We start from the raw sequence: 27,205 nt of genomic DNA, 5'->3' as shown, positions 1-27,205 counted from the left end.
CGGTGAGCATTGACCGAAGCGTAAATCTCATACACATAATTAGACATAACTTCTGAAATATAAAGTTCTTTCGTTTATTCGTATTACGATATTACGAAGAGCGTCCTTTTTATTGCCGTGCATACCATTATACACGTAAAAACATTGCACGCTTACAATGAAGATTGTGTCTAATTAGATCAACATCTACACAATGTTATTATGTCCCAAAACACTCTTGGAACATCCCAAACGCACCTTGCGGGTACGCTTAAAGGAAATAAGTAAAGTAACACAAATCATGAAGAAAATCAGGTATTTTATTACAACTTTTTTAATACTGCAAAGAATTGAACAAATAGTATCCTGCATGACCACTGACAGTCACTGCATGACACAGACTTTCGAGTATTCGTTCTTCACGGTCAATGGCAGCGTGTTCTCCCGCCTCTGTACCAGACTGTCCACAACCTGTAAATATTCACACAAATGGTTTAATTTGAGAAGTATTAGCAACTGAGCCTCGCTCTGTGAAGACCGGGTTAAATGCATGATTTGCACGCCGCACACGCGAATCAGTGACGGCACTTACTGCTTTTACTGTATTGTTCGTTTAATGAAAGTCTCTACTCAACAAAAATCCAGTATAGGCGAAAAAACTCGTCTCTGATTAGCCTGTGCGGACTGCACAGGCGAATCCGGGACCACATTTTACGCAAATTCACAAAACCCCGTTTTCCCAGGGCGAGGTACACCGGTTGTGTTTTAAGATATTTTATTGCATACACCTTGAAAGGAGTATATTTGGATTCGTAATGTCACAAACGTGACACTGGCAATTAATGCGTGATGATCCCCATAACATTTTGATTTATTTTAAAACTAGAGTTCGTCACAAAAGGCACGAAGAATACAAGCCGGAGTAAAGTGCCGTTGATATTATAGAATGTCTGAGTTGAAAAGGGGGCACAACTGTCTTGATTTTTAAGTGAAATGATACAATTCGGGCACGGACAACTTCATACGACATTGAACAAAAATTTGAAAATTGTAGGTTGAAAAAAGTTGATGAACTCTAGAGGAAACGTGTGTGCTTCCACACATAATGAACTGAACAGACAGACGGACAGATGCCCATAATGATCCCAGTATGTCCCCTTTACTTCGAAATCTACACATCTAAGATAAATTGAAAAGAAAAATAAAGTGATGTGTGAAGAGTATTTTGTTTGTTTTATATTTTCGCCAACTTTGTCATTATTTCATTCATTTAACGGCAGTAAGTTAATCTACATGCACTGTTTCTGGTTACGCTTGTGGACCACTACTTATGACAGTTTACTTGAATAAGAGGTGGTGGGGTCATGACCAATCACCACACCAGTTACGGGCCTGCCTGGAATCGAACCGCTTATGTGAACAATGCGAATTATGCGATATTCACAACTGTTTGGATTTTTGTCACAGATGTGAACAATATTATACGGGATTTTTTTGTCATAACATCCATAAAACCATAACCCAGTTGGCAATTAAATGTAGGTCCAAAGTATTTAAATCAATCATTTCAAAAGAACATCTCGTCAACATCGTATGATCATTGAAACACAATACTACTATGCAGTTGATGATCTATTAAATAAATGAAACGAAAGGAAAATAACTTTTAAAACAAAGGCAAGTATTCCATTATAAACACACGTGTTGAACTAAACATTCCAACATTCATTACCTCATGTCATCACGCACACATGACCCGGGTGATTATCAAAGTAACAGTACCAATGCACATAAAAATCTTTAAAACAACAATTACTCTAGTATGGTGGCAACCACAATTGTACACAAATACACGTAAAGACCATTTGGAACGCTAACATATCAATCACAGGTGGTAATCAAAGCTGCTCCACTCACCGTGAGAACCTCGAGGAAATCCAGTGTTCCGCTCTTGTCTGTGTCGATCTCGTTGAAGGTGCCCTCTATCGTGAGGTCGGAAACATCCTCGCCCAGTGTCGACTTCAGCAGGCCTCGCAGTTCACACATCTCTATCAGCTGAAATATGTATAGAACAAGGCTATTGTCGAGCAATATGGTCCCCTACCGGCTCCACCATTGTCAGAAATTCCACCATTTTCAGATTATTATTTTTTGGTTGCCATAGCAACCACAATTTTTTACGTAGGAACAAAATCAAATGACGTGCATAATGTCCATATTGCCATCTATCCATGTTGCAAGTTTCATGAAAAAATATTAAGAACTTTTAAAGTTATCGCAGGATCCAGAAAAGTGTGATGGACAGACAGACTGACAGACAGACAGAGCGCAAACCACAAGTCCCCTCCGGTAAAACCGGTAGGGGACAATAATGCAATATTGGGATGTTATCTTCCGGGGCTTAGAAACGAAAACCTTGTATGTGAATTCTTTTTACTAACTTACTAAAGGAGCACATCAAATAACACGAATACATATTTTATAAAGAGTCATGATAAACAACTTTCCAATAAACTGCGCGTTTTATTGTCTCAAAAGGAGTTGAAATACACCAAAGTTCACCATGCAGATTTTTTTTCATGAAAGCAGACGCTATTACGATAACAATGCATTCCATCAATTGTAATCAGATTCAGACATGTTATTTAAATATATACGACAATGTGCTTGTTATTTTTTAAATAGTTAATGACATATGTACCATATTTTACATAAAGTGTAATACAGTCATCCTTTGTATGTTACTGAACATGTTGTAGTAAATAGAAACATTTAGACATGGCTTGGAAAACAAAGTAAAGTTAAGAAGAAAACATCATGCACTAAATAATTTTATACTTTTCGGCTCAGGTAGACGAATGCAAGCAAAAAAGAGCACGCACCCCGCTTTGGTCGGCGTCTGCATTTATAAATTTGAGCTCTGTAGTTAGTGCCCGGTGTAGCGTCATGAACGGGAACTGGTCGGCGATTTGCTGAAATGAATAATGCACTGCGTATAACGATTTGAACGCCAATCAAATGTTGTGATTGCGATTGAAGTAAATAGATGTTGCGAAATTCCATGTTTTAAGGATATATACTAAACTAGTGTTCTTAATATTACTTAACATGTGTTTATAGCGTTGAACAATTGGTCTTTGTTATCGAAAGATGATTAAAAAAATGACACAAATTTAAGGGGAAAAGTATTACAAGCATCTGTCATGTACTGAAAATTCAATGGTAGCAAACGTTGAAATCATTTCAGGAGTGGAGCAAGAATTCGCACGATATTCGATTTACATCGTCTATGAAAATTTAGCATTTAATACATTTGTACAATATAAACACAATTTAATTGCACTCGTGTAAAATTAACATGTCGGAATATCCTATATTTAAATAAGTTGACTGTATGACGGCTATGTGTTTAAAAAAATGTGTTTTACTACCAGTCCGTCTTGATTTTCGTTAAACATATTTTCATGGGTTTCGTTGACCTGCTTTACCTTGACTACTCATGTCATCGGAATTTCAAATCGTTGTTTACTGACCATTGCTTCATCATAGCTTCCGGACTCTTAATTGGCCGATAAAAGAAGATAAATCGGAAACCTTACGGACAAACATCAGCGCGTATCCTGTAACTCACCCAGTAGAACATGCACCGGACGCCGTCGGGCGGCTGAAAACTGGGTATGGGAGGGTGCTTCACGCCACACGAACACTTGGGCCAGCTATATATGAACTCTTCTGGCTCACCTTCCTCGACTTCCGGGTGCTTTCCTTTGAGGCTGATTCTTCTTTTTCGTATTTTCTTTTTCCCTGGCTTTGGAATCTGGAATATAAAATACGATATTTCACAAAAATCAGCGTTTCATTTGCTTTGATTGGCTATTGATTTTTGCGTGACGTATATAAAGCAACACTTCGTCAAAACATGGCATGATCATGATTGAAAACGTTTTAACGCCGCTGTGACCGTCAGAATAAGATAACCGCTGTAGTGAGCAAGACTTACTAATCAATAAATATAAATTACGGCCTCATGCATAATTCATGTATACAAACTTGGCACTTTAACCCGTCAACTCACCTTGCTGCCTTTTTCGTTCGATTTCATGAGCGCTGCTAGCTCCTCCATTACGGACGGCAGACTGGCGTTCATTTCGCTCACTTGATCTTCGTCTGATATGTAGAAATTCAAAACATGGGATGCTAAACTATGTTGATATGCACGTGAAAAAGAAAGAACGATGGAATATACGAACGGCATAACCATTACGACTGACAAATAAAAGCAAGGAAAGGTGAAATCTAGCTTCTCGTTTGAGGGTCAATATAACGCCGCTTATTCTCGTCGAAAACTCAATGTATATGGGATATGACACTCGTTGTTATATTATTTCACATTTAATAACACGAGTTCAATAACTCTTGTAGCAATCATGAGTTTGTCGAGCTTAATAACGAAATTCGTAGTAATGCGTTTCATTTAGTGTCAGATTATTTTATTACTAGCTTTGAAACGACAGAATTTTCATTTTACACCAATTACAACAACAACAAAAGCTCGATGACTTCCGGCAACATTTGAGCTCGTACCGGAGAATATCATGCTGTAATTATTTAAAAATAAGTGCGACTGTGTACATCGAACCCGGGACACATGTTTTACATGCGACATGTCATATCCAAATGCTAAACCCTTGATTTGAGTTTCTTCAAACCTGTCTGTTAATACTGGATGTAAAAGTGTGAACACAAATGTATCGCGCATTATTTGAACGTTGACCTCTACATTGCCTTGATTTTTTAGCCAAAAACGTGAGTCTTCCGCATGAAACGACATATCCGCATGATAGAAATTCGTGGAAAGCTATTAAATACGCTTATTTACCATAAATTTTAATTGAGTTTTCAAACAAAGACAGCTTCCTGAATTCAGCCATTTCGTTGGCCATTGAAGACGATCGTCTAAAGCCGACAGTAGCGACCTAATCGCTCCTTCCATTGCTAGTGACCGACAACTTCCATCTGTCATGTTTTGCCATATTTTCTTACAAAGAAAAAATATAGTTCGTAAATTACAAACACGCCGAAGTCTGACGGTGACACGATCAAATTTCAACTCTAAACGAGTTTACCCACGTTATGAACGCAGTCAAATACGGTTTCAATCAAGATACGTGTGGAAACATTATTTGTAAGTGCGCAATCTCGTTAATGGCGCATACGTTTCGAAATTTCATCAGAACTCAGTGACATTATAGTTAATGGAATAATACTGCATGATACAAGAATAATACTGCATGAAATAAACAAAAGCAAATAATTTGGTGCACTCTCCGTGAGAAACAAAACATTCGCTGATACGGCACCCGAGTAAAGGCTAGCATTCCATCTATCCGCATCCGTATCCGCAAAATCATAATACGGACGCTATATTCCATTTATCCGCAGACGTCGAACGTATCCTTCTTTTATTATACGGATAAAACTGAACATTATAATTGAGATGATTAGTTTAAAGGACAAGGACAGGCGCGAATTTAAGTAGATATAAGGTACAAATCATCATTCTGTCTGTAAAAGAATACAAATGGCAAATACCTGAAACATATTCTTATAGTGCCTTGGCTATGCTTTTCCAAACATTTGAATTGAAATCAGAGTCCCGATATGCAGAACTGCGTTGGTTGTATAATTCCGGGTATTTTTTCACGAATTCGATTAGTTTTTCAGTTGATTTTTTAGATAACAGCCCCCTCATCGTGCTAAATGCCGTCCGTATCTTGTCCGCATCCGCATTAGAATGCTCACGTGAGCGTTCTTTTGCGGACGCCTATTGCGCGTGCGGATATGCGGATGCATGGAATAAGCGCAGTGCATTTCTACTTGTTCTATTTTTTGCGGATGCGGATACGGACAGATAGAATACTAGCCTTAAGGGATACGGACAGATGGAATACTAGCCTTAGTATTCCATCTGTTCGTATCCCTTAAGGCTAGTATTCCATCTGTCCGTATCCGCATCCGCAAAAAAAAAGAACAAGTAGAAATGCACTGCGCTTATTCCATTCATCCGGATCCGCATCCGCATATCCGCACGCGCAATAGGCGTCCGCAAAAGAACGCTCAAGTGAGCATTCTAATGCGGATGCGGACAAGATACGGACGGCATTAAGCACGATGAGGGAAGCTGTCATCTCAAAAATCAACTGAAAAACTAATCGAATTCGTGAAAAATTACCCGGAACCATATTTTTTTCCCAAAAAAGAAAGATACGTTAATGGAATATAGCGTCCGTATTATGATTTTGCGGATACGGATGCGGATAGATGGAACACTAGCCTTAGGTTTAAATTGCACAAAAATCGCGACAAATTTAGTTCAAAATACTGAATAAGGGTCATATATTGTTTAACAGTTACCCACTGTTTGTTTTGTTGTATTGTTCATAATCTAACACAATGCACGTATGTGTATATTAACCAGCTAGTAAAAATGACGAGTAAAACAAATTTTATTTTGAGAGTTTTTATTGTGCGCCGAACAATGTCGTGTTTATACGCAATATTTACGGTAAAGGAGAAAACCACTGTTATCCACTATCACTGAACTTAATATGCATTTAAAAATAAATGCATTTCATAGATCCTCGGAGATTCGACACATACATATTTAGGAAATTTACGCCAAAAAGTTGTTTTTTCCATTACCATCTCAAAAACATTTTTCTTATCAACTTCTGCTTTTACTACAACTCAATACTCGAGCCATTTCCCGCTTGAATAATGATTTTAATTACAGCGCCCATAATTAGAGTCTGCCGGGTAAGACGAAACAAACAACTGTTTTGTTAACGCCTTTAACACAAGTTCGCTCATTTTTACTCAAGAAATTAGTTTACCAGTACATTAGTTCAAACCTATTTATTTTAGCTCGAATGCATAGAAAGCCTAAGCATTATTTGAAACGCTATCGAGTCCGTTTCCTGGAACTACAACCAGTACTTGGTGTCTATATGGGGGAGATCTAAAGAACGCTCCCACAATAGTGATCGAACCGGGGACCTCCCGATCGCTAGTCGACACCATTTCCACTATTCCATTGCGACTAACAAATACATTAAAATATTAAATGGCATAACAACAGACGCTTAACAAACTTATTAATTATAGATTAAAATGTGTGTGTGAGACAAATGCTTAACACAATTGAATGCATCTTTGCAAGCATTTTCAGTCCACTGTTATATAATTTTAAGGCGTTTGCAAGGTTACAGTTCACATTGTAAATATCGTACGTTAGCCACGTTATCGTTCCCAAGTATGTTGTCCGCAAAAACACGATACATATGAGCCGAATCATGCGAAAATGGGTCTAATGCCATATGCGGCCTGCATAGCTCCTCATGGTCACGAGCTTCTGTTTGCTACTAACAAAATTCCATGTGTATGACGGAAGCGAGCTATATATGCTGGCCGTATATGACATAATACATATTTTCGCATGATGCGGCTCATATAACAACACCACTTACATTATGAAATCGTACTATGACTTCCTAGCTGAATTTTCCGCAAAATACAATGAAATCCATTTGATCAGACCGTCTTGGTCCACCCCCATCCAACGCTGTTAATTGTATGTGTCGATAGGTCTAACGTAACGACGTTATAACTGTAATGACGTCATTAACCATTGTGACGTTGTTGTTTTTTAAATACATCATTTTGCGGTGTGTGTATCCATAATAAAAGCGTGACATTTTAACAAGAAATAAAATTGGAACTTTATACACAATGTCTTGGAAACAAATGACGCTACACTAATTGTATATGAACAACAACATATATTACACCCACTTTATTGGCACCACTAGAATAAAGGATTTCTAACTCCTCCGTCCAGAAATAGCACCAATTCCCAAACTTATTCCATCAATTAATTAAACATCGCATAGCATGTAAAAAATTCAGTACACATCAAAAGTACATCTCTCAGTACACACCAAACCCTGATACATCAACATTACCTACCAACGCAACCGACGTCATATAGGGTCATTTATATTAATGTTGTACTCTGTATATTTTCACAAATTAAATGATAAATACAACTATTGTATTGTATTGCACGAACAAATAATTAGCATTTGAAATATTACGGTTTCTGAACAGTTGCCAGCGAACAAATGTGTAATCAATATGTTTACTTGTTTTGAATATACCGGTAATCGCTGTAACCCCAGCCGCTTGTGTAAATTTCAGTATTATTTAAAATGGATTGGCAGAGATGACAATGAAAAGAATGCTATATAATCCGCAAGTTTTTAATAACATGTGGGCTATCCATTGTACAAATAATCAATGAACAGATTTGAAAGAGATGTTGGTAGTTTGTGTTAGCTAAATCTGTAGACTCTGTAAATCAGATGTTAACCCATTTATGCCTAATGGACTCTCACATCCTTCTAAATTGGATCAATTTATGTCCAAAAGTAGGGATGTCTAGTATATTTATTTCTATATTAAGAATATTTCTTATAGAAATGCTTTTAAGCAAACAGCTTAGACCCTGATGAGATGCCGCATCATGCGGTGTCTCATCTGGTTCTACGCTGTTTGCCAAGGCCTTGTTTCTAGACGCAAGGCATAAATGGGTTAAACAGGTCACTAAAATAGCGACAATTTTGCAGTGTTTTTTTTTGCATCATTTTGAGAAAGGAGCTTTTGCCCTTTTAAATGACAATACAGCCGATTTCACTGAAATTGGGAGACAAGTTGCTTTTCCTTTTTGACTTACATAAAATACCAAAATTTAGAATACAATTTTGACATTATTACTTTTTATGTTCAACTTCTGCGTTCAAATGACCAAATATTGCTTTGACTACATTTTTACATGACTGAGAATAAAAAACAACACAATAAATTATTTGATGAATACAAACCAAGAAAGAGAATACCACCATTAATGACTGCATATAAAATACAATTACCATAATGTTTGATCACTTCTGTACACAACCGTTTTGCCCAAGTGTGATCAAGAGCCAGACCTAGGCGTTGTTGGACCTCCATGTTCACTTGCTGTGGACTAGTGCATGCATTTCCCTGTAGAAGTATGCAAATGAGCTTCGTTCTGGGAAAACAGTGCTTAATGCATGTGCGTAGTGTAATCCCAGATTATTCTGTACAGTCTGCACAGGCTAATCAGGGACAACACTTTCTGCCTAGACTAGATTTGAGTTTAGAAGAGACTTCCTTTAAATGAAAAATTCTATTAGTGGTGTCGTGCCCAATGAAGACTGCACAGGCTAATCTGGGAAGACACTTTGTGCCTAGACTAGATTTTAGTTTAGAAGAGACTTCCTTTAAATGAAAAATTCTATTAAAGTGGTGACGTCCCTGACACAGACTGCACTGGCTTATCTGGGAAGACACTTTACACACATACATAAAGCTGACACAGACTGCACTGGCCCACTGGGAAGACACTCCACACACATACATAAAGCTGACACAGACTGCACTGGCCCACTGGGAAGACACTTTACATACATACATAAAGCTGACACAGACTGCACTGGCCCACTGGGAAGACACTTCACACACATACATAAAGCTGACACAGACTGCACTGGCCCACTGGGAAGACACTTTACACACATACATAAAGCTGACACAGACTGCACTGGCCCACTGGGAAGACACTTTACACACATACATAAAGCTGACACAGACTGCACTGGCCCACTGGGAAGACACTTTACACACATACATAAAGCTGACACAGACTGCACTGGCCCACTGGGAAGACACTTTACACACATACATAAAGCTGACACAGACTGCACTGGCCCACTGGGAAGACACTTCACACACATACATAAAGCTGACACAGACTGCACTGGCCCACTGGGAAGACACTTTACACACATACATAAAGCTGACACAGACTGCACTGGCCCACTGGGAAGACACTTTACACACATACATAAAGCTGACACAGACTGCACTGGCCCACTGGGAAGACACTTTACACACATACATAAAGCTGACACAGACTGCACTGGCCCACTGGGAAGACACTTTACACACATATATAAAGCTGACACAGACTGCACTGGCCCACTGGGAAGACACTTTACACACATACATAAAGCTGACACAGACTGCACTGGCCCACTGGGAAGACACTTCACACACATACATAAAGCTGACACAGACTGCACTGGCCCACTGGGAAGACACTCCACACACATACATAAAGCTGACACAGACTGCACTGGCCCACTGGGAAGACACTTTACACACATACATAAAGCTGACACAGACTGCACTGGCCCACTGGGAAGACACTCCACACACATACATAAAGCTGACACAGACTGCACTGGCCCACTGGGAAGACACTTTACACACATACATAAAGCTGACACAGACTGCACTGGCCCACTGGGAAGACACTTCACACACATACATAAAGCTGACACAGACTGCACTGGCCCACTGGGAAGACACTCCACACACATACATAAAGCTGACACAGACTGCACTGGCCCACTGGGAAGACACTTTACACACATACATAAAGCTGACACAGACTGCACTGGCCCACTGGGAAGACACTTCACACACATACATAAAGTTGACACAGACTGCACTGGCCCACTGGGAAGACACTTTACATACATACATAAAGCTGACACAGACTGCACTGGCCCACTGGGAAGACACTTTACATACATACATAAAGTTGACACAGACTGCACTGGCCCACTGGGAAGACACTTTACATACATACATAAAGCTGACACAGACTGCACTGGCCCACTGGGAAGACACTCCACACACATACATAAAGCTGACACAGACTGCACTGGCCCACTGGGAAGACACTTTACATACATACATAAAGCTGACACAGACTGCACTGGCCCACTGGGAAGACACTTTACACACATACATAAAGCTGACACAGACTGCACTGGCCCACTGGGAAGACACTTTACACACATACATAAAGCTGACACAGACTGCACTGGCCCACTGGGAAGACACTCCACACACATACATAAAGCTGACACAGACTGCACTGGCCCACTGGGAAGACACTTTACACACATACATAAAGCTGACACAGACTGCACTGGCCCACTGGGAAGACACTCCACACACATACATAAAGCTGACACAGACTGCACTGGCCCACTGGGAAGACACTTTACACACATACATAAAGCTGACACAGACTGCACTGGCCCACTGGGAAGACACTCCACACACATACATAAAGCTGACACAGACTGCACTGGCCCACTGGGAAGACACTTTACACACATACATAAAGCTGACACAGACTGCACTGGCCCACTGGGAAGACACTTTACACACATACATAAAGCTGACACAGACTGCACTGGCCCACTGGGAAGACACTTTACACACATACATAAAGCTGACACAGACTGCACTGGCCCACTGGGAAGACACTTTACATACATACATAAAGCTGACACAGACTGCACTGGCCCACTGGGAAGACACTTTACACACATACATAAAGCTGACACAGACTGCACTGGCCCACTGGGAAGACACTCCACACACATACATAAAGCTGACACAGACTGCACTGGCCCACTGGGAAGACACTTTACATACATACATAAAGCTGACACAGACTGCACTGGCCCACTGGGAAGACACTTTACACACATACATAAAGCTGACACAGACTGCACTGGCCCACTGGGAAGACACTTTACACACATACATAAAGCTGACACAGACTGCACTGGCCCACTGGGAAGACACTTTACACACATACATAAAGCTGACACAGACTGCACTGGCCCACTGGGAAGACACTTTACATACATACATAAAGCTGACACAGACTGCACTGGCCCACTGGGAAGACACTTTACACACATACATAAAATTGACACAGACTGCACTGGCCCACTGGGAAGACACTTTACACACATACATAAAGCTGACACAGACTGCACTGGCCCACTGGGAAGACACTTTACATACATACATAAAGCTGACACAGACTGCACTGGCCCACTGGGAAGACACTCCACACACATACATAAAGCTGACACAGACTGCACTGGCCCACTGGGAAGACACTTTACACACATACATAAAGCTGACACAGACTGCACTGGCCCACTGGGAAGACACTTTACACACATACATAAAGCTGACACAGACTGCACTGGCCCACTGGGAAGACACTTTACATACATACATAAAGCTGACACAGACTGCACTGGCCCACTGGGAAGACACTTTACACACATACATAAAGCTGACACAGACTGCACTGGCCCACTGGGAAGACACTTTACACACATACATAAAGCTGACACAGACTGCACTGGCCCACTGGGAAGACACTTTACACACATACATAAAATTGACACAGACTGCACTGGCCCACTGGGAAGACACTTTACATACATACATAAAGCTGACACAGACTGCACTGGCCCACTGGGAAGACACTTTACACACATACATAAAGCTGACACAGACTGCACTGGCTTATCTGGGAAGACACTTTACACACATACATAAAGCTGACACAGACTGCACTGGCCCACTGGGAAGACACTTTACATACATACATAAAGCTGACACAGACTGCACTGGCCCACTGGGAAGACACTCCACACACATACATAAAGCTGACACAGACTGCACTGGCCCACTGGGAAGACACTTTACACACATACATAAAGCTGACACAGACTGCACTGGCCCACTGGGAAGACACTTTACACACATACATAAAGCTGACACAGACTGCACTGGCCCACTGGGAAGACACTTTACATACATACATAAAGCTGACACAGACTGCACTGGCCCACTGGGAAGACACTCCACACACATACATAAAGCTGACACAGACTGCACTGGCCCACTGGGAAGACACTTTACACACATACATAAAGCTGACACAGACTGCACTGGCCCACTGGGAAGACACTTTACACACATACATAAAGCTGACACAGACTGCACTGGCCCACTGGGAAGACACTTTACATACATACATAAAGCTGACACAGACTGCACTGGCCCACTGGGAAGACACTTTACACACATACATAAAGCTGACACAGACTGCACTGGCCCACTGGGAAGACACTTTACACACATACATAAAGCTGACACAGACTGCACTGGCCCACTGGGAAGACACTTTACACACATACATAAAGCTGACACAGACTGCACTGGCCCACTGGGAAGACACTTTACACACATACATAAAATTGACACAGACTGCACTGGCCCACTGGGAAGACACTTTACATACATACATAAAATTGACACAGACTGCACTGGCCCACTGGGAAGACACTTTACATACATACATAAAGCTGACACAGACTGCACTGGCCCACTGGGAAGACACTTTACACACATACATAAAGCTGACACAGACTGCACTGGCCCACTGGGAAGACACTTTACACACATACATAAAGCTGACACAGACTGCACTGGCCCACTGGGAAGACACTTTACACACATACATAAAGCTGACACAGACTGCACTGGCCCACTGGGAAGACACTCCACACACATACATAAAGCTGACACAGACTGCACTGGCCCACTGGGAAGACACTTTACATACATACATAAAATTGACACAGACTGCACTGGCCCACTGGGAAGACACTTTACACACATACATAAAGCTGACACAGACTGCACTGGCCCACTGGGAAGACACTTTACACACATACATAAAGCTGACACAGACTGCACTGGCCCACTGGGAAGACACTTTACATACATACATAAAGCTGACACAGACTGCACTGGCCCACTGGGAAGACACTCCACACACATACATAAAGCTGACACAGACTGCACTGGCCCACTGGGAAGACACTTTACATACATACATAAAATTGACACAGACTGCACTGGCCCACTGGGAAGACACTTTACACACATACATAAAGCTGACACAGACTGCACTGGCCCACTGGGAAGACACTTTACATACATACATAAAGCTGCGTTTTCCCAGAACTGGGCTCAAATATTTTGTTTTGCCAATAGATGACTTTAAGCAAACATTTAAAAAAATAAATAAAATTGTTTTAACACATCAAGTATTGGTTGTCTTCTTGGAAAAAAAATAAACACTGTTTTTATAAACATTATATTGTTTACAGTTTTCCCTAGGAATCTTTCAATATTAAAAGTTAATTTTATACTGGAAAGATCTTCTTTCTAAGAATTGCATGTTAATACATGTACATGTCAATATTTTTCTTACCTTACACGCATTTGTGGGTTCTATGAAGTTTTGGGCTTTTAACTGAAAATCCTGTGAACTCCCCGACCTGTAATTGAAAAGAGATACTGGCACCAGGTTGCATGCATACTAAATATGGTTATAAATATAAATGTCTGTTCATAAAGTTTTTATCCAGTTGATGCATTCCAAAGACAAAGCATGTCTTATAATTTATTCATTTATCGGTACTCATGGTACAGTAAGTTTTCATGCAATTGTAGTAAAGAACAAGTGAGGGCCTTAAGAAAGGTAAAATATTGTCAATATTTTAAAAGACACATGATAGTATCATAAATACCTGTAAATGTGCAATTTATTTAATATAATTATACATGTAATACATGCAACTTACTATTTTTGCGTACCGTAACTAGCAATCATTTGACATTTTTATGTAAAAACAAAATATTTCCATCAATTTTTCACTAACACTGACATTGACATTTGTTCCGCATCCACGTGTAAAGCCATTTTATGTTCGGTGGAAGGAACGCTAATACTGGTAGATACAGCATTTGGTGCTGATTGTTCCGCATCCACGTGTAAAGCCATTTTACGTTCGGTGGAAGGAACGCTAATACTGGTAGATACAGCATTTGGTGCTGATTGTTCCGCATCCACGTGTAAAGCCATTTTATGTTCGGTGGAAGGAACGCTAATACTGGTAGATACAGCATTTGGTGCTGATTGTTCCGCATCCACGTGTAAAGCCATTTTACGTTCGGTGGAAGGAACGCTAATACTGGTAGATACAGCATTTGGTGCTGATTGTTCCGCATCCACGTGTAAAGCCATTTTATGTTCGGTGGAAGGAACGCTAATACTGGTAGATACAGCATTTGGTGCTGATTGTTCCGCATCCACGTGTAAAGCCATTTTACGTTCGGTGGAAGGAACGCTAATACTGGTAGATACAGCATTTGGTGCTGATTGTTCCGCATCCACGTGTAAAGCCATTTTACGTTCGGTGGAAGGAACGCTAATACTGGTAGATACAGCATTTGGTGCTGATTGTTCCGCATCCACGTGTAAAGCCATTTTACGTTCGGTGGAAGGAACGCTAATACTGGTAGATACAGCATTTGGTGCTGATTGTTCCGCATCCACGTGTAAAGCCATTTTATGTTCGGTGGAAGGAACGCTAATACTGGTAGATACAGCATTTGGTGCTGATTGTTCCGCATCCACGTGTAAAGCCATTTTATGTTCGGTGGAAGGAACGCTAATACTGGTAGATACAGCATTTGGTGCTGAATGACTTCCAAGTCTCTTTGCTGCATTTTTGCATGATTTACCTATAAAGATAAATTAATCAATATTTGTGACTAATTCATTTGGTAATTTTTATAATATTTGAAAAGATCTGAAGGAATTGGCATTTAATAAATACCTTACAATTTTTTCAAAGAATTATTACCAGATTTTGGTATCAAGTCGCATATTTCCATAAGATCAATACATTTACAAGAGCTTTTTTCCAAAAAAAGTTTGAATACAAAATTGAAGCATGTAGACGTTTTCTAAAAGCATTCATCATCCTAATGAACAATCAAATGCAAAGGATCTAGTGTTCATATTTAACTTAATATTTTTGCAATTGTAATTAATTTATATGTAATGCAATATTTCATTTATACAAAAATTAACTGTTGTCAACCTTGCAACTCTCATTATTGTGTAATTGATAATTGCATTTCAAAACAAGAGATGTGTTTGTCAGAAACACAATGCCCGCTATTGCGTCGCTTTGAAATAAAATTTCAATATATCATTTGGCAGGTTTAGTAATTATCTCCCTTTTAAAGCTTATTACTTTCCTTGGATTTTTTTTTTTTAGACCTTTGATTTTTAAGGATAACCTTGACCTTTCACCACTCAAAATGTGCAGATACATATGAGATACACATGCATGCCAAATATCAAGTTGCTATCTTCAATATTGCAAAACTTATCGCAAAACTTTAACCAAGGTTAAAGTTTTGGGACACACACAATGAATGACAGACAGACAGGCCAAAAACAATATACCCCCCATCTTTCGATCTGGGGGCATAAAAAGCGTCTTTTACCTAGAAACCAACTTATGCAAATTGTGTTTAATTTTGTTTGTGTAATTTGCATATTGGATTTAAAATTATAATTGATTGTGTTGTAAAAATGAACTCTTTACATAATGTCACATTTATGTTTATAATGTCCATTACAAAAAGCAACTAGCAAATCTTACATAATACAGTTTTATGCTATTTGAACACTGTAATCATAGTTAAAGTGTAGTTGTTAATCTGAAAACCTTTTTGTTAAAAATCGCTCGTGTTTATACATAAATAAGTATTAACAAGAGATGTGTTCGTCAGAAACACAATGCCCCCTATTGTGCCGCTTTGATTTTTTTTTATAACTTTGACCTTGAAGGATGACCTTGACCTTGAACTTCCACCACTCAAAATGGGCAGCTTCATGAGAACACTGCTTTGAAATTTATTTATTTTTGACCTTGAAGGATGACCTTGACCTTGAACTTCTACCACTCCAAATGTGCAGCTTCATGAGATACACATGCATACCAAATATCAAGTTTCTATCTGCAATAATGCAAAAGTTATGGCCAACGTCAAAGTTTTTTTCCGGACGGACGGACAGACTGACATACACAAACACACACACACATACTGACAGACAGTTCAACTGCTATATGCCACCCTACCGGGGGCATAAAAAGGATTTAAGCAAAGTAAAATATGCTAAAAAGGAAGAAGAATTTATATACAAATTAAGTTTTGTGCATTTATTTTGATAGTTATTACACAGTTAAAGCATAAGACATATGGTAAAATAAGTATATGCTTGTACATGTCTTTATAAATTGATTGTAACAAATATTAAGACATGACTAAAACTTTTAAACAGGAAAAAATATATTAAATATTTTTGTGAACATCTATAGTAAAATAAAAATGATTAAGTACCTGTGCGAATCCGAAATGGGAATTTTTTATTGAGGAAATTTGCACAACTCTTCCAGTATTTAGTATCGGTCTCACAGGGCTTTATTGGTCGAGTGCTGATATACTCATGCAAGGCTTTCTTTTCTGCCAGGGACCATCGAGACTTGAGCTTAAAATCAAAAGCAATGAAGACACATCACAAAATAGATCAGTATGGCAAAATCTTGGATAATAAATTGTTCCCTGTTCAGAAGGAGTTGGAATGAAAATCAGCTGTTCTTGCAGTGCTATCAATAGCACTACATTACTGAGGGCTGTGTGCAAATTATTACATCTGCATACATGTTACATTATAATAACAAGAGCTCCGCAGTTGGAGACAGATGTCCCTCCCCCACTCCACTCCAAACAGGGCCTTGTAACAGGATTTTGTTGCAACAAAACTGACCATAAGACATATTAGTGTGAATAAGCCACTTAAATAAGTTTTGAGTTGACACAGAATTATGCACTTCTGTTCAATCATTGTTATAGTAAATGGGTTAAGAATATTATAGTATAATAACTAGTTATGTCACGATTGATCAAACAAAATCAATTAATCCCTGTTGGATGAAAAAGTCAGGGATCATCGATTTTCTTTTTGGAAAATCGATGTCGCCCATTTAGTAGATAATTACATAATTGCAGGGTTGGCACCAATCGACCGCCCCCGGTTTTAACCGGCGGTTTTTACCGGTTAAAACCGCCCTGGTCAATACTCCCAAAGTGGTCATTACTGGTCAATACTGGTCGATTGAACTTTACCCCCAATTTTGATTAATATTCCATGCTTAATTAAACAATATTGATAATATAAATTAAACAGACATGTTGCCAATAATGTCTTAAGCTATTAAAACCCACTATTTTATACCTGTTCATGCAATTTGTAGGCCAATTTCTAAAAATTTTGCAAATGAGTCAAGTTGGTCAATTGGATTTTGCTGGTCGATTGATTTTTTTTAAAATTCTAACGAATTATGAATGCTCAGAAAATTTTGTGATTGATTCAACAAGAACCTTTCAATAACTGTGTATAAGTTGTTCCCATGATGCCCCACTGTCTTCACAGTCTTTTACAGTCTTCAAAGCTATTCAAGTTAGGGCACCCAATATTGATAATAGGGCCTTACATCGCACCTTTGACACAACCCTTACTTGTCATGTATTCTTGCCTGGATTTCTTTAACAAAATAGTGAAACAATATTTTATTTTACCATTGATATAAAAAAACTTAAAAAGAAATAATTATTAAAAGAAAGAAATAATTGAAAAGAAGAGTCTAGAGTAGACCCACAATTGGTAAACATTATTTGTTGCCAAAATCAAGAACTTGAAGACCAATTGAACTTTAAAATAAAAAACCCTCTTAATATAGAAAGGAGACAAGTAAGAAGTAACTATTAAATTAATAACATAAATAGCAAGTTATCTCATTTTGTTTGAGTGAAATGAAATAGCCTAAGGGCAGATTTGCTTCATTGTCACTATCAGAGACATACCATTGCATGCATTTTATTACCAATTAAGGCTTAGGGGCCAGATCATTTATGACCCTAGAAACCACAAGAGTTCTGTTTGTCCATCAGCTTATCAAATCGATATATCAATAGATCAGTGAAATACTATGGTAACTACAATAGTTATAATAATTCAGTAACAGATGTGACACACTGAGATAAAGATATTGCCCTAGTTCTTTTGTATTTGAGACCGTTTTCATAAATAATAAGAAGTAATTTTTACAGCTTTGAAGCTTTTTTTTTACAATAGATAACTCAAAAAACGTTTATCAATTACAGAATAATGATTGATTTAATATAGAATAGCTTAAATTCTTCCTTTGTCATGTTTAAATGCTACAATTTTCAATCGACCAGTATTGACCAATAATGACCAGTAATGACCAGTATTGACCGGTTTTAACCGGGTATTGACCGCCGGCCCGGTCAATACTCAATTGACCGGTCAATATGCCAACCCTGCATAATTGACCTAAATTTTAATAGGGATTATCTACTGTTCAAGGTTAAATTAACCTTGAACAGTAGATAATCCCTATTAAAATTTAGGTCAATTATGCAATTAACTTAATGCATCTACAACAAAGTATGATGCCTATCACTCAATCCTTTGATGACATATCAAACGGAAACCAATTTAACATTTAATGTCACAGTGACCTTGACCTTTGAACTAGTGACTCCAATTTCATTAGGAATCATCTACTGTCTAAAGCCAATGCACATGTGAAGTTTCAAGCTAATTGATCAATTCTTTGAAGAGTTATTGGTCAGAAACAATTTTCACACTTATTGCGACAGTGACCTTTGACCTAGTGACCCCAATTTCAATAGGGGTCATTTAATGTCCAACACCAATGCACATGGGAAGTATCAAGCCAGACGGTTCCCCCATTCACAAGTTGATCAGAAACAATTTTCCCTTTTAGTGTGACAGTGAAATTGACCTTTGACATACTGACCCCAATTTCTACATGTATAGGGGTCATCGACTAACAAAGGCCAATACACATGGGAAGTATCAAGCCAATGGGTCGATCCGTTCAAAAGTTATTGATTGAAACGAACCAGTCTTATCGACAGACCGACCAACATTCAGCAAAACAATATGTCCCCTTTTCTTCAAAGGGGGGCACAATAACTCCATGATGATCTGTAACAGAAATACATTGTGTACATGTATTAGTTTCATGATAGTCCTTTCAGAAATTATAGTATGATGGTGCTTATCGTCGGAACGTTTAACATGTCTGCAAGAGAAAATAGTAGTTTCATGATGTCACTCATCCACACTGTATTAGATACATTCTTTTTTACAGGTTTTCATATTCATATGTAGTCAGATCAATTAAAACAAGAAAATGTTCACAACTCTTGAGGTGAAAATATAAGAGCCTGGCAGGGTTTAATGCATGTTGGGAAAATTATAGTCCCATATTAGCCTGTGCAGTCCGCACAAGGTAATCGGCAACGAATCTATCCGCCTTAACTGCATTTTTGCTTAGAAAAACATACAATTAAAGCAGAAACCCTTGTACCTGATTAGCCCTTTAAGCACATGCCAGTTCTTGAAGAACGAGGCTCATATCTAAGGTACAAAACAAGAGCACCGCCTTGCAGGTGCAGACCGCTCATCTATATTTCTTTTTAAAGGTGAAGGGACCTATCTCAATTTCAGTCACAAAGGAGGGAGGGGTGGAGTGGAGAGGGGTGTATAGTGTGGGTGTGTGGTCATTTGTTACATTAATATTTATTTTTTGGGGGGGGGTGTCTTGGGTGGGATGGTTGGACGGTATTTCAAAAATAAAATAATAACAAGATGTGTTTGTGAAACACAATGTCCCCCTATATGATGTTTGACCTTGTGGGATGACCTTGACCTTTCACCACTCAAAATGTGCAGCTCCATGAGATACACATGCATTTCAAATATAAAATTGCTATCTTCAATATTGCAGAAGTGACATTACATGAGCAATTTTGACCCATATATTTGACCTTGAAGGATGACCTTGACCTTTCCCCACTAAAAATGTGCAGCTCCATAAGATACACATGCATGCCAAATATCAAGTTGCTATCTTCAATATTGCAAAAGTATTCATAAAATTAGCGATTTGGGCCACATATATTTGACCTCTGACCTTGAAGGATGACCTTGACCTTTCACCACTCAAAATGTGCAGCTCCATGAGATACACATGCGTGCCAAATATCAAGTTGCTATCTTCAATATTGCAAAAGTACTCATAAAATGAGCGATTTTGGCCACATATATTTGACATCTGACCTTGAAGGATGACCTTGACCGTGACCTTTCACCACTCAAAGTGTGCAGCTCCATGAGATACACATGCATGCCAAATATCAAGTTGCTATCTTGAATATTGAAATACTGCAAAAGTGTACATTAAATGAGCGATTTTGACCCATATATTTGACCTTTGACCTTGAAGGATGACCTTGACCTTTCACCTCTCAAAATGTGCAGCTCCATGAGATACATTTGCATGCCAAATATCAAGTTCCTATCTTCAATATTGCAAAAGTTATTGCAAATGTTAAAGTTGGCGCATACCAACCAACAGACCAACAGACAGGGCAAAAACAATATGTCCCCCACTACTATAGTGGGGGACATAAAAATAAATATTTGTGTTTTTTAACCATGTTTAATAATTTGACCTTGAGAGTCAAGGTCATTCAAAGGTCAAGGTAAAATGCAACTTGCCAGGTACAGTACCCTCATGATAGCATGAAAGTATTGAAGTTTGAAAGCAATAGCCTTGATACTTTAGAAGTAAAGTGGATCTTAACACAAAATTTAACCATATATTATAAGTTAATAAGTCAAAAAAGGGCCATAATTCCGTAAAAATGAAAACCAGAGTTATGCAAGTTGTCCTTTACTGTCCCCTTATGATAGTTTGCGGGTGTTCCAAGTATGAAAGCAATATCTATGATACTTTAGGGGTAAAGTGGACCAAAACACAATACTTTACTAAATTTTCAATTTTCTAAGTATAAAGGGCCCATAATTCCGTCAAAATGCCAGTCAGAGTAACATAACTTTGCCTGCACAGTCCCCTTATGATAGTTAGTAAGTGTAGCAATTATGAAAGCAATAGCTTTGATACTTTAGGAATAAAGTGGACCTAAACACAAAACTTAACCAAATTTTCAATTTTCTAAGTATAAAAAGGGCACATAATTCTGTCAAAATGCCAGTCAGAGTTACATTACTTTGCCTGCACAGTCCCCTTATGATAGTTAGTAAGTGTTGCAAGTATGAAAGCAATAGCTTTGATACTTAAGGAATAAAGTGGACCTAAACACAAAACTTCGCCAAAATTTTCAATTTTCGAAGTATAAAAAGGGCACATCATTCTGTCAAAATGCACGCCAGAGTTATCTTACTTTGCCTGCCCAGTCCCCTCATGATGGTAAGTAAGTGTACCAAGTTTGAATGCAATAGCATTGATACTTTATGAGAAAAGTGGACCTAAACGCAAAACTTAACCGGACGCCGACTCCGACGCAGACGCCGACGTGATGACAATAGCTCATAATTTTTTTTCAAAAAATAGATGAGCTAAAAAAGAGTTCAAGGTAAGGCTCAGCCTTAAAGGTAGTATACCCCCTGATACTTTGGTCAAATTATGTACTGTTCCCCCACTCATAAGGGTATTTGAGAACTTTGAATGGTATTTTCATTTGAATACATTTTCAGTATTTGGTGTGATTTATATGCACAAATAACGAGATGCAGTAAATTATAACCATTTAGGTTCATCTTAGGCTCATATTAACTCACCACATTTGAAAGAACAAATGTACAGATTGCATTGTTGGCATATATTAACTCACCACATTTGAAAGAACAAATGTACAGATTGCATCGTTGGCATATATACTATTCCTGTGAAAGAACATCGTTTAACATTACCGGTACATCTGACTAAGAACCAGAATCATTTGCTAATATACTTTGAACTTTCATTTCTGTGCATATCCTCATGTAAATAAGATTTCTGACCCAACTTGGTTATTAATAAACTACTTTATTTTCCAACATTTCAATGATTTTTAGACAATTTTCAGCCGGAATGATGTTATGTTTTCTTGTTTGAATATTTGAAGGTGCAGTTGACACCTTTTAATGAGAAATCTAGATCTTTAGGCTAACTTACACTACTAGCTACACAGGATACTTGATTAATCCAGCAACACTGCTTAATCAATTATAAATACATACTGCTATTAAAAATGATACCTGTTGAGCACTTGGCTTATTGTTAATGCTTTTTATAATTTGTAATGCATAAATACTCAAATAAGGGTCTTAACTGGAGCTCTGATTACAACATTCTGGATCTTTCAGTCTTTAGAAAACTGTGCAAGATGAGAACTTGGCGTAAGTCTATGATTTGGTTTTGATATCAGTAAACTTTATGGCTACATTTTGAACACATTTTTTTAATGTATAACACCTTGCCGGTCCCCCATGTCGTTCTAAAACCAATATTTGCTTAAGCAAAACTGACTCATCTAAATTCAGCACTTGGACAAATGTATTAATTAGTTTAAATCCAGTACCAAATACCATTTGTATACATTTTACTTTTAATGTTTAATTGTTTTACCTTAATCATTATTACACACTGTCAGGTCAGTGAAATACTATAGTAACTGCCATTAAATAAATAGTATTGCTCTAACTTGATTAAAACACAAAAATCAGTTATCACATGGTAGTTCAGTATCATTTAAATAATAAAAATTAAGCATTTTCTGATTTGCATGCCTTTCATGATATCCAGGGCTAAGCGCCATAAAATTGTTAAACATTATTCTATACATTTCTATGCTTTCCATGGGGTTGTCGTGATGTTTTGCATGCAGAATGATTTTTGCACACTTTTTATCGAGACAATGGATCAACATGAAATACACGAGCATTGTTTATTTGAAGCAAGAATTTGTTAATGTTGCGTAAACATTAACATTCGGACGTGTGTTTCGGATTACAAATTTAATAATGCTCTTACGAGAATTAAACAAAACGTTTACAGTTTTGTGTAGTCAATTCAATGATAATTGCTTAAAACGTTTTAAGGGTCGAATTAATGTTTTGACAATATTATGCATGAAATGCTCAATTTCCACAAGCATAACTCCTGCTTGCCATCATCAATTTTCTAAGTAACTGGCCACGATTTTATCGTAGAGGTGTAAACCATAGAGTCCGATTAGCATGGTAGGTATAACAAAACCAACAAACTGCTACAAAACCACGAACTTATGGCAATTACGTCACATGTCGCCTGCATGCTTTTACTGTAGGTATTGACTGCCTATGCATGCTGTCGCTCATTGAAAGCGTGTGCTCTCATTGGACAATATTGACTTTCCAACATAACGACGCCCCACTTGCCTCACTTTTACGTTGCGTGACAAACGATTGTAAATCGGTTCTCAAAATTTTCAGTCAATTTGATATTGCATTGATCTTCAAAAAATACTTATGAATATTCAGCGCACTACTTTTCACGCACATATGCTGGAAATGTTCTTCAATCTTTGGAAAAACAGCGCGTTCTAGAATAGACACTGAAAATCTTTTCTTAATTGTTCCATTTAATGGAAAATCCTATTTTTATTATCAAAATTTGTCAAATAGATATACCTGATATTATACATTTTAACATATTGTCACATATAAAGTGGCCTAAATCAGAAGCTTATGCGGAACTTTGAAAACTGTTAAAAGCGTCTTTTATTTCTTTTTTTATAATCATCAATACAAAAGCAAAATTAAAAAAAAAAAATGTACACATTTATCTAAACATATGTCAACAATATTTAATAATACCATCATACCAACTCATCGCTAATCTTGTCCACTGGATGCTGAGGTAAGGATGTTGTTGCAGTGTTCTGTTCGTTGTTCACATTGCTTCCATAGTTATCAATGCAAGGCTGTGCAGGTCTGATGTAGTTGTGCTCAGTGTGAAAACTGGAGCGTAGTGTCTTATTTGTTTGATAATTTTTGGGACTCTTCGTGTAGCGGTGATCATGCTGAAATGTTTTTTGGACTATAAGAGCATAACTATAACTATTTACAAATACCTAGATTGCTCGAGCAGAAATATATCAGCAATATATGCATACATAAAAATTGGGATAAAATGTTTGCATAAAAACACATTATTTTCTGTTGATTAGACACATTATATAAAATGCTATCATGAAATAATCATTGATCTTTTTTCCCCTTATTAAATTTTACTTAAGTAAACTTCGAAGTAAAAGTGCATTAGTTGAAAAGTTCCAAACCGCTACTGACAGAACACTAGCTTAATTGGCCCTACAATGTATGGTTACTGGTCAGCTGGTTCTCACCCCCTTACACTACCTGCCCGATTATCCAGCTAAGCCTAAATTGAAAGCCACAGCATCCTGCTGTCCCTAGGAGCCACTGTGTCCCCTAAGACCTTTGCCATGCTTTTTATTACCTGATCACATAAATATACATGTATAGCTTTTTTAAGTTTCAATAAATAAACAGTGTTTCACTCTGAATATTAAATATACAAAAATTGTTTTAAATGAAACAACTTGTAATTAACATAGTTTCCTCAGATGTATATAGGCACACAGACAAAGCAAGAAAAAATTCAGAATACTGGTTCTCATGGCCTTACAAATTTAAAGAAAAGGGTTTAATCTCACAAGCATTATTTAGAGCCATTTTGACTAAGTGCATCCTGCCCTTTTAAAATCCTAGCTGGAGTACTCAGAGATAGAAATCAGTGGTCCCCTGTTTGTCTGAGAAAGTAGATTTAGGCAAGTCAAGTTAAAATGTTCTTATCCAAACACACCATAAATTCCATGTCATGGACGAACCATCTTTCGAACCTCTTAATTTTTGACACGTCAGTTATACTGAAATATTATGTTGAAAAAAGTGAAACATATTTACAAATACTATATTTGATAAATAACTTGTTTCTTCATGGCAGGCAACTGTAATTGCTATGTAAATCCTCTTTTGATAACATATTTTTGCAAGTTTCCAGCACATCCATATCATGTAAAACTATCAATACCGCCAAAACAATGAGTACCTGCTTTGGAACCATTCAGTGTACAACATTAAAAATAAATTAGTCACATGTTTTGACCATGGTCACGTGACTTACTGCAGCAGCTGAAATGTGTAAATTTTCAAGCAAAGTTGAGAACAAAAATGAGACCATGTTTTTATAGTTTTTTTAAGGAAAATCCTTACATATGTAAAAAGCATTAAGAAATACAATGATTTTTACGTGTTGTATGATTAATCAACTTATTCTACCTGTTTTTGACGCATTTTTGTCGATTTGCAGCTGCATGCGAGTCGACATAATAAATTACTAATACTTAAAAAAACGGTGATGTAGTGCGCACATGCGCATAAAATGTAAACTAATGAAGGGTTCGAAAAGAGGTGAGGTTCGAGAAGAGGTACTTTAACGATATAATTACTTGTTTGTAACTTTTCTGGGACTTTTTTAATCTGAACAACATCTTCTTCTTCTTCCAAGTAATGGTCACCTTCAACTGATTGAAGATTATTGCCATGGTGCGCGTTAGAGATAAAGAAAAGAGAAAGTGAGAGTAAAAAAAGTGAAGTATATACAGTGTGAGATAAAAGCGGAGGGGAAGTTAGATAAAGTGTTTGGCTAATTGAGATCTGAAGACCTCAACTGAGCCAGCTGACAGTATATCTGGTGGAGGGTTGTTCCATTCCCTGATGGTTCTCGGGAAGAATGATTGTTGGCGATAGAGCGTTCTGCAGAATGGGATGTGGAAGTAGAATAAGTTGTTGGTTTAAACATGGTTTAAGCTATGTTAATATACTGGTTAGACCTGTTATACCTTGAACATTCAACGATAATCCGGCAACCTTAAAGTTATGGAAGCCAGAAGTAAGCTCAATGAGCATAAATCCGAAAACGTGATAAACACGACATCCGAAATACTATGCCATTACTGCTGTGACTCAATATTTTTTAACAACTAAGTCTCTAACTAAAACCAAAACCTTAGCTGGTTATGAACAAAGTTATTTAAAAAAATGTGTTGCTAAATAAAGAAACATCAACAACGTGCATTACGTTTCGCCTTTTGTTTGTCCAGATGCTACTCGCCATTGCCATTAAAATTGGTTGTGATTGTAGTTTACTACAGTTAAGTCCCTTGAGTAATGCTTTTCAATAAAAGGGAGATCATCGGGTTTGCACTGTACCGCTCACATCAATTATTTGGAGTAATACACATAAAAATAAAGTTTTAAAACATAAATATATTATTTTAATAAAACAAAAACACAATTGTTTTT

At 37.8% G+C, this 27,205-nt stretch overlaps 1 protein-coding gene across 4 annotated transcripts; it reads right to left on the bottom strand.

The window, feature by feature from the left end:
* Positions 1-281: 281 nt before the first annotated feature.
* LOC127871752 (uncharacterized) lies at positions 282-27,098 on the bottom strand. 4 transcript variants are annotated; one of them, XM_052414916.1, is made up of 12 exons: positions 26,982-27,098; positions 24,703-24,900; positions 17,278-17,425; positions 15,526-15,603; positions 14,739-14,835; positions 14,288-14,354; positions 8,967-9,081; positions 4,055-4,146; positions 3,611-3,796; positions 2,862-2,951; positions 1,897-2,034; positions 282-450 (listed from the first exon to the last, which is right to left on the bottom strand). In XM_052414916.1, the coding sequence occupies exons 1-12, from the start codon at positions 27,021-27,023 to the stop codon at positions 364-366; spliced, it is 1,338 nt and encodes a 445-aa protein (XP_052270876.1). In that variant the 5' UTR covers positions 27,024-27,098; the 3' UTR covers positions 282-363. The 4 variants fall into 4 exon arrangements, with proteins under 4 accessions (XP_052270876.1, XP_052270877.1, XP_052270878.1 ...); XM_052414917.1 differs by having other exon boundaries at positions 14,745-14,835; XM_052414918.1 differs by having other exon boundaries at positions 14,739-14,833; positions 15,563-15,603.
* Positions 27,099-27,205: the final 107 nt, after the last annotated feature.

The sequence above is a fragment of the Dreissena polymorpha genome, chromosome 3, assembly GCF_020536995.1.
Source record: "Dreissena polymorpha isolate Duluth1 chromosome 3, UMN_Dpol_1.0, whole genome shotgun sequence".
NCBI lineage: Eukaryota > Metazoa > Mollusca > Bivalvia > Myida > Dreissenidae > Dreissena > Dreissena polymorpha.
The sequence above is the reverse complement of the archived record's forward strand: the minus strand, read 5'-3'. Positions and strand labels throughout refer to the sequence as shown.

What these genes read in the sequence shown, in the direction of transcription:
- LOC127871752 (XM_052414916.1), bottom strand. Translation starts at nt 27,023, where the DNA reads ATGGCAATGGCGAGTAGCATCTGGACAAACAAAAGGCGAAAC. An exon ending in GAACAAATGTCAATGTCAGT is followed by an intron (nt 14,355 to 14,738) that starts GTTAGTGAAAAA and finishes TTTCAATTACAG; the next exon opens with GTCGGGGAGTTCACAGGATT. An exon ending in CGAACGAAAAAGGCAGCAAG is followed by an intron (nt 3,797 to 4,054) that starts GTGAGTTGACGG and finishes TTTATATTCCAG; the next exon opens with ATTCCAAAGCCAGGGAAAAA.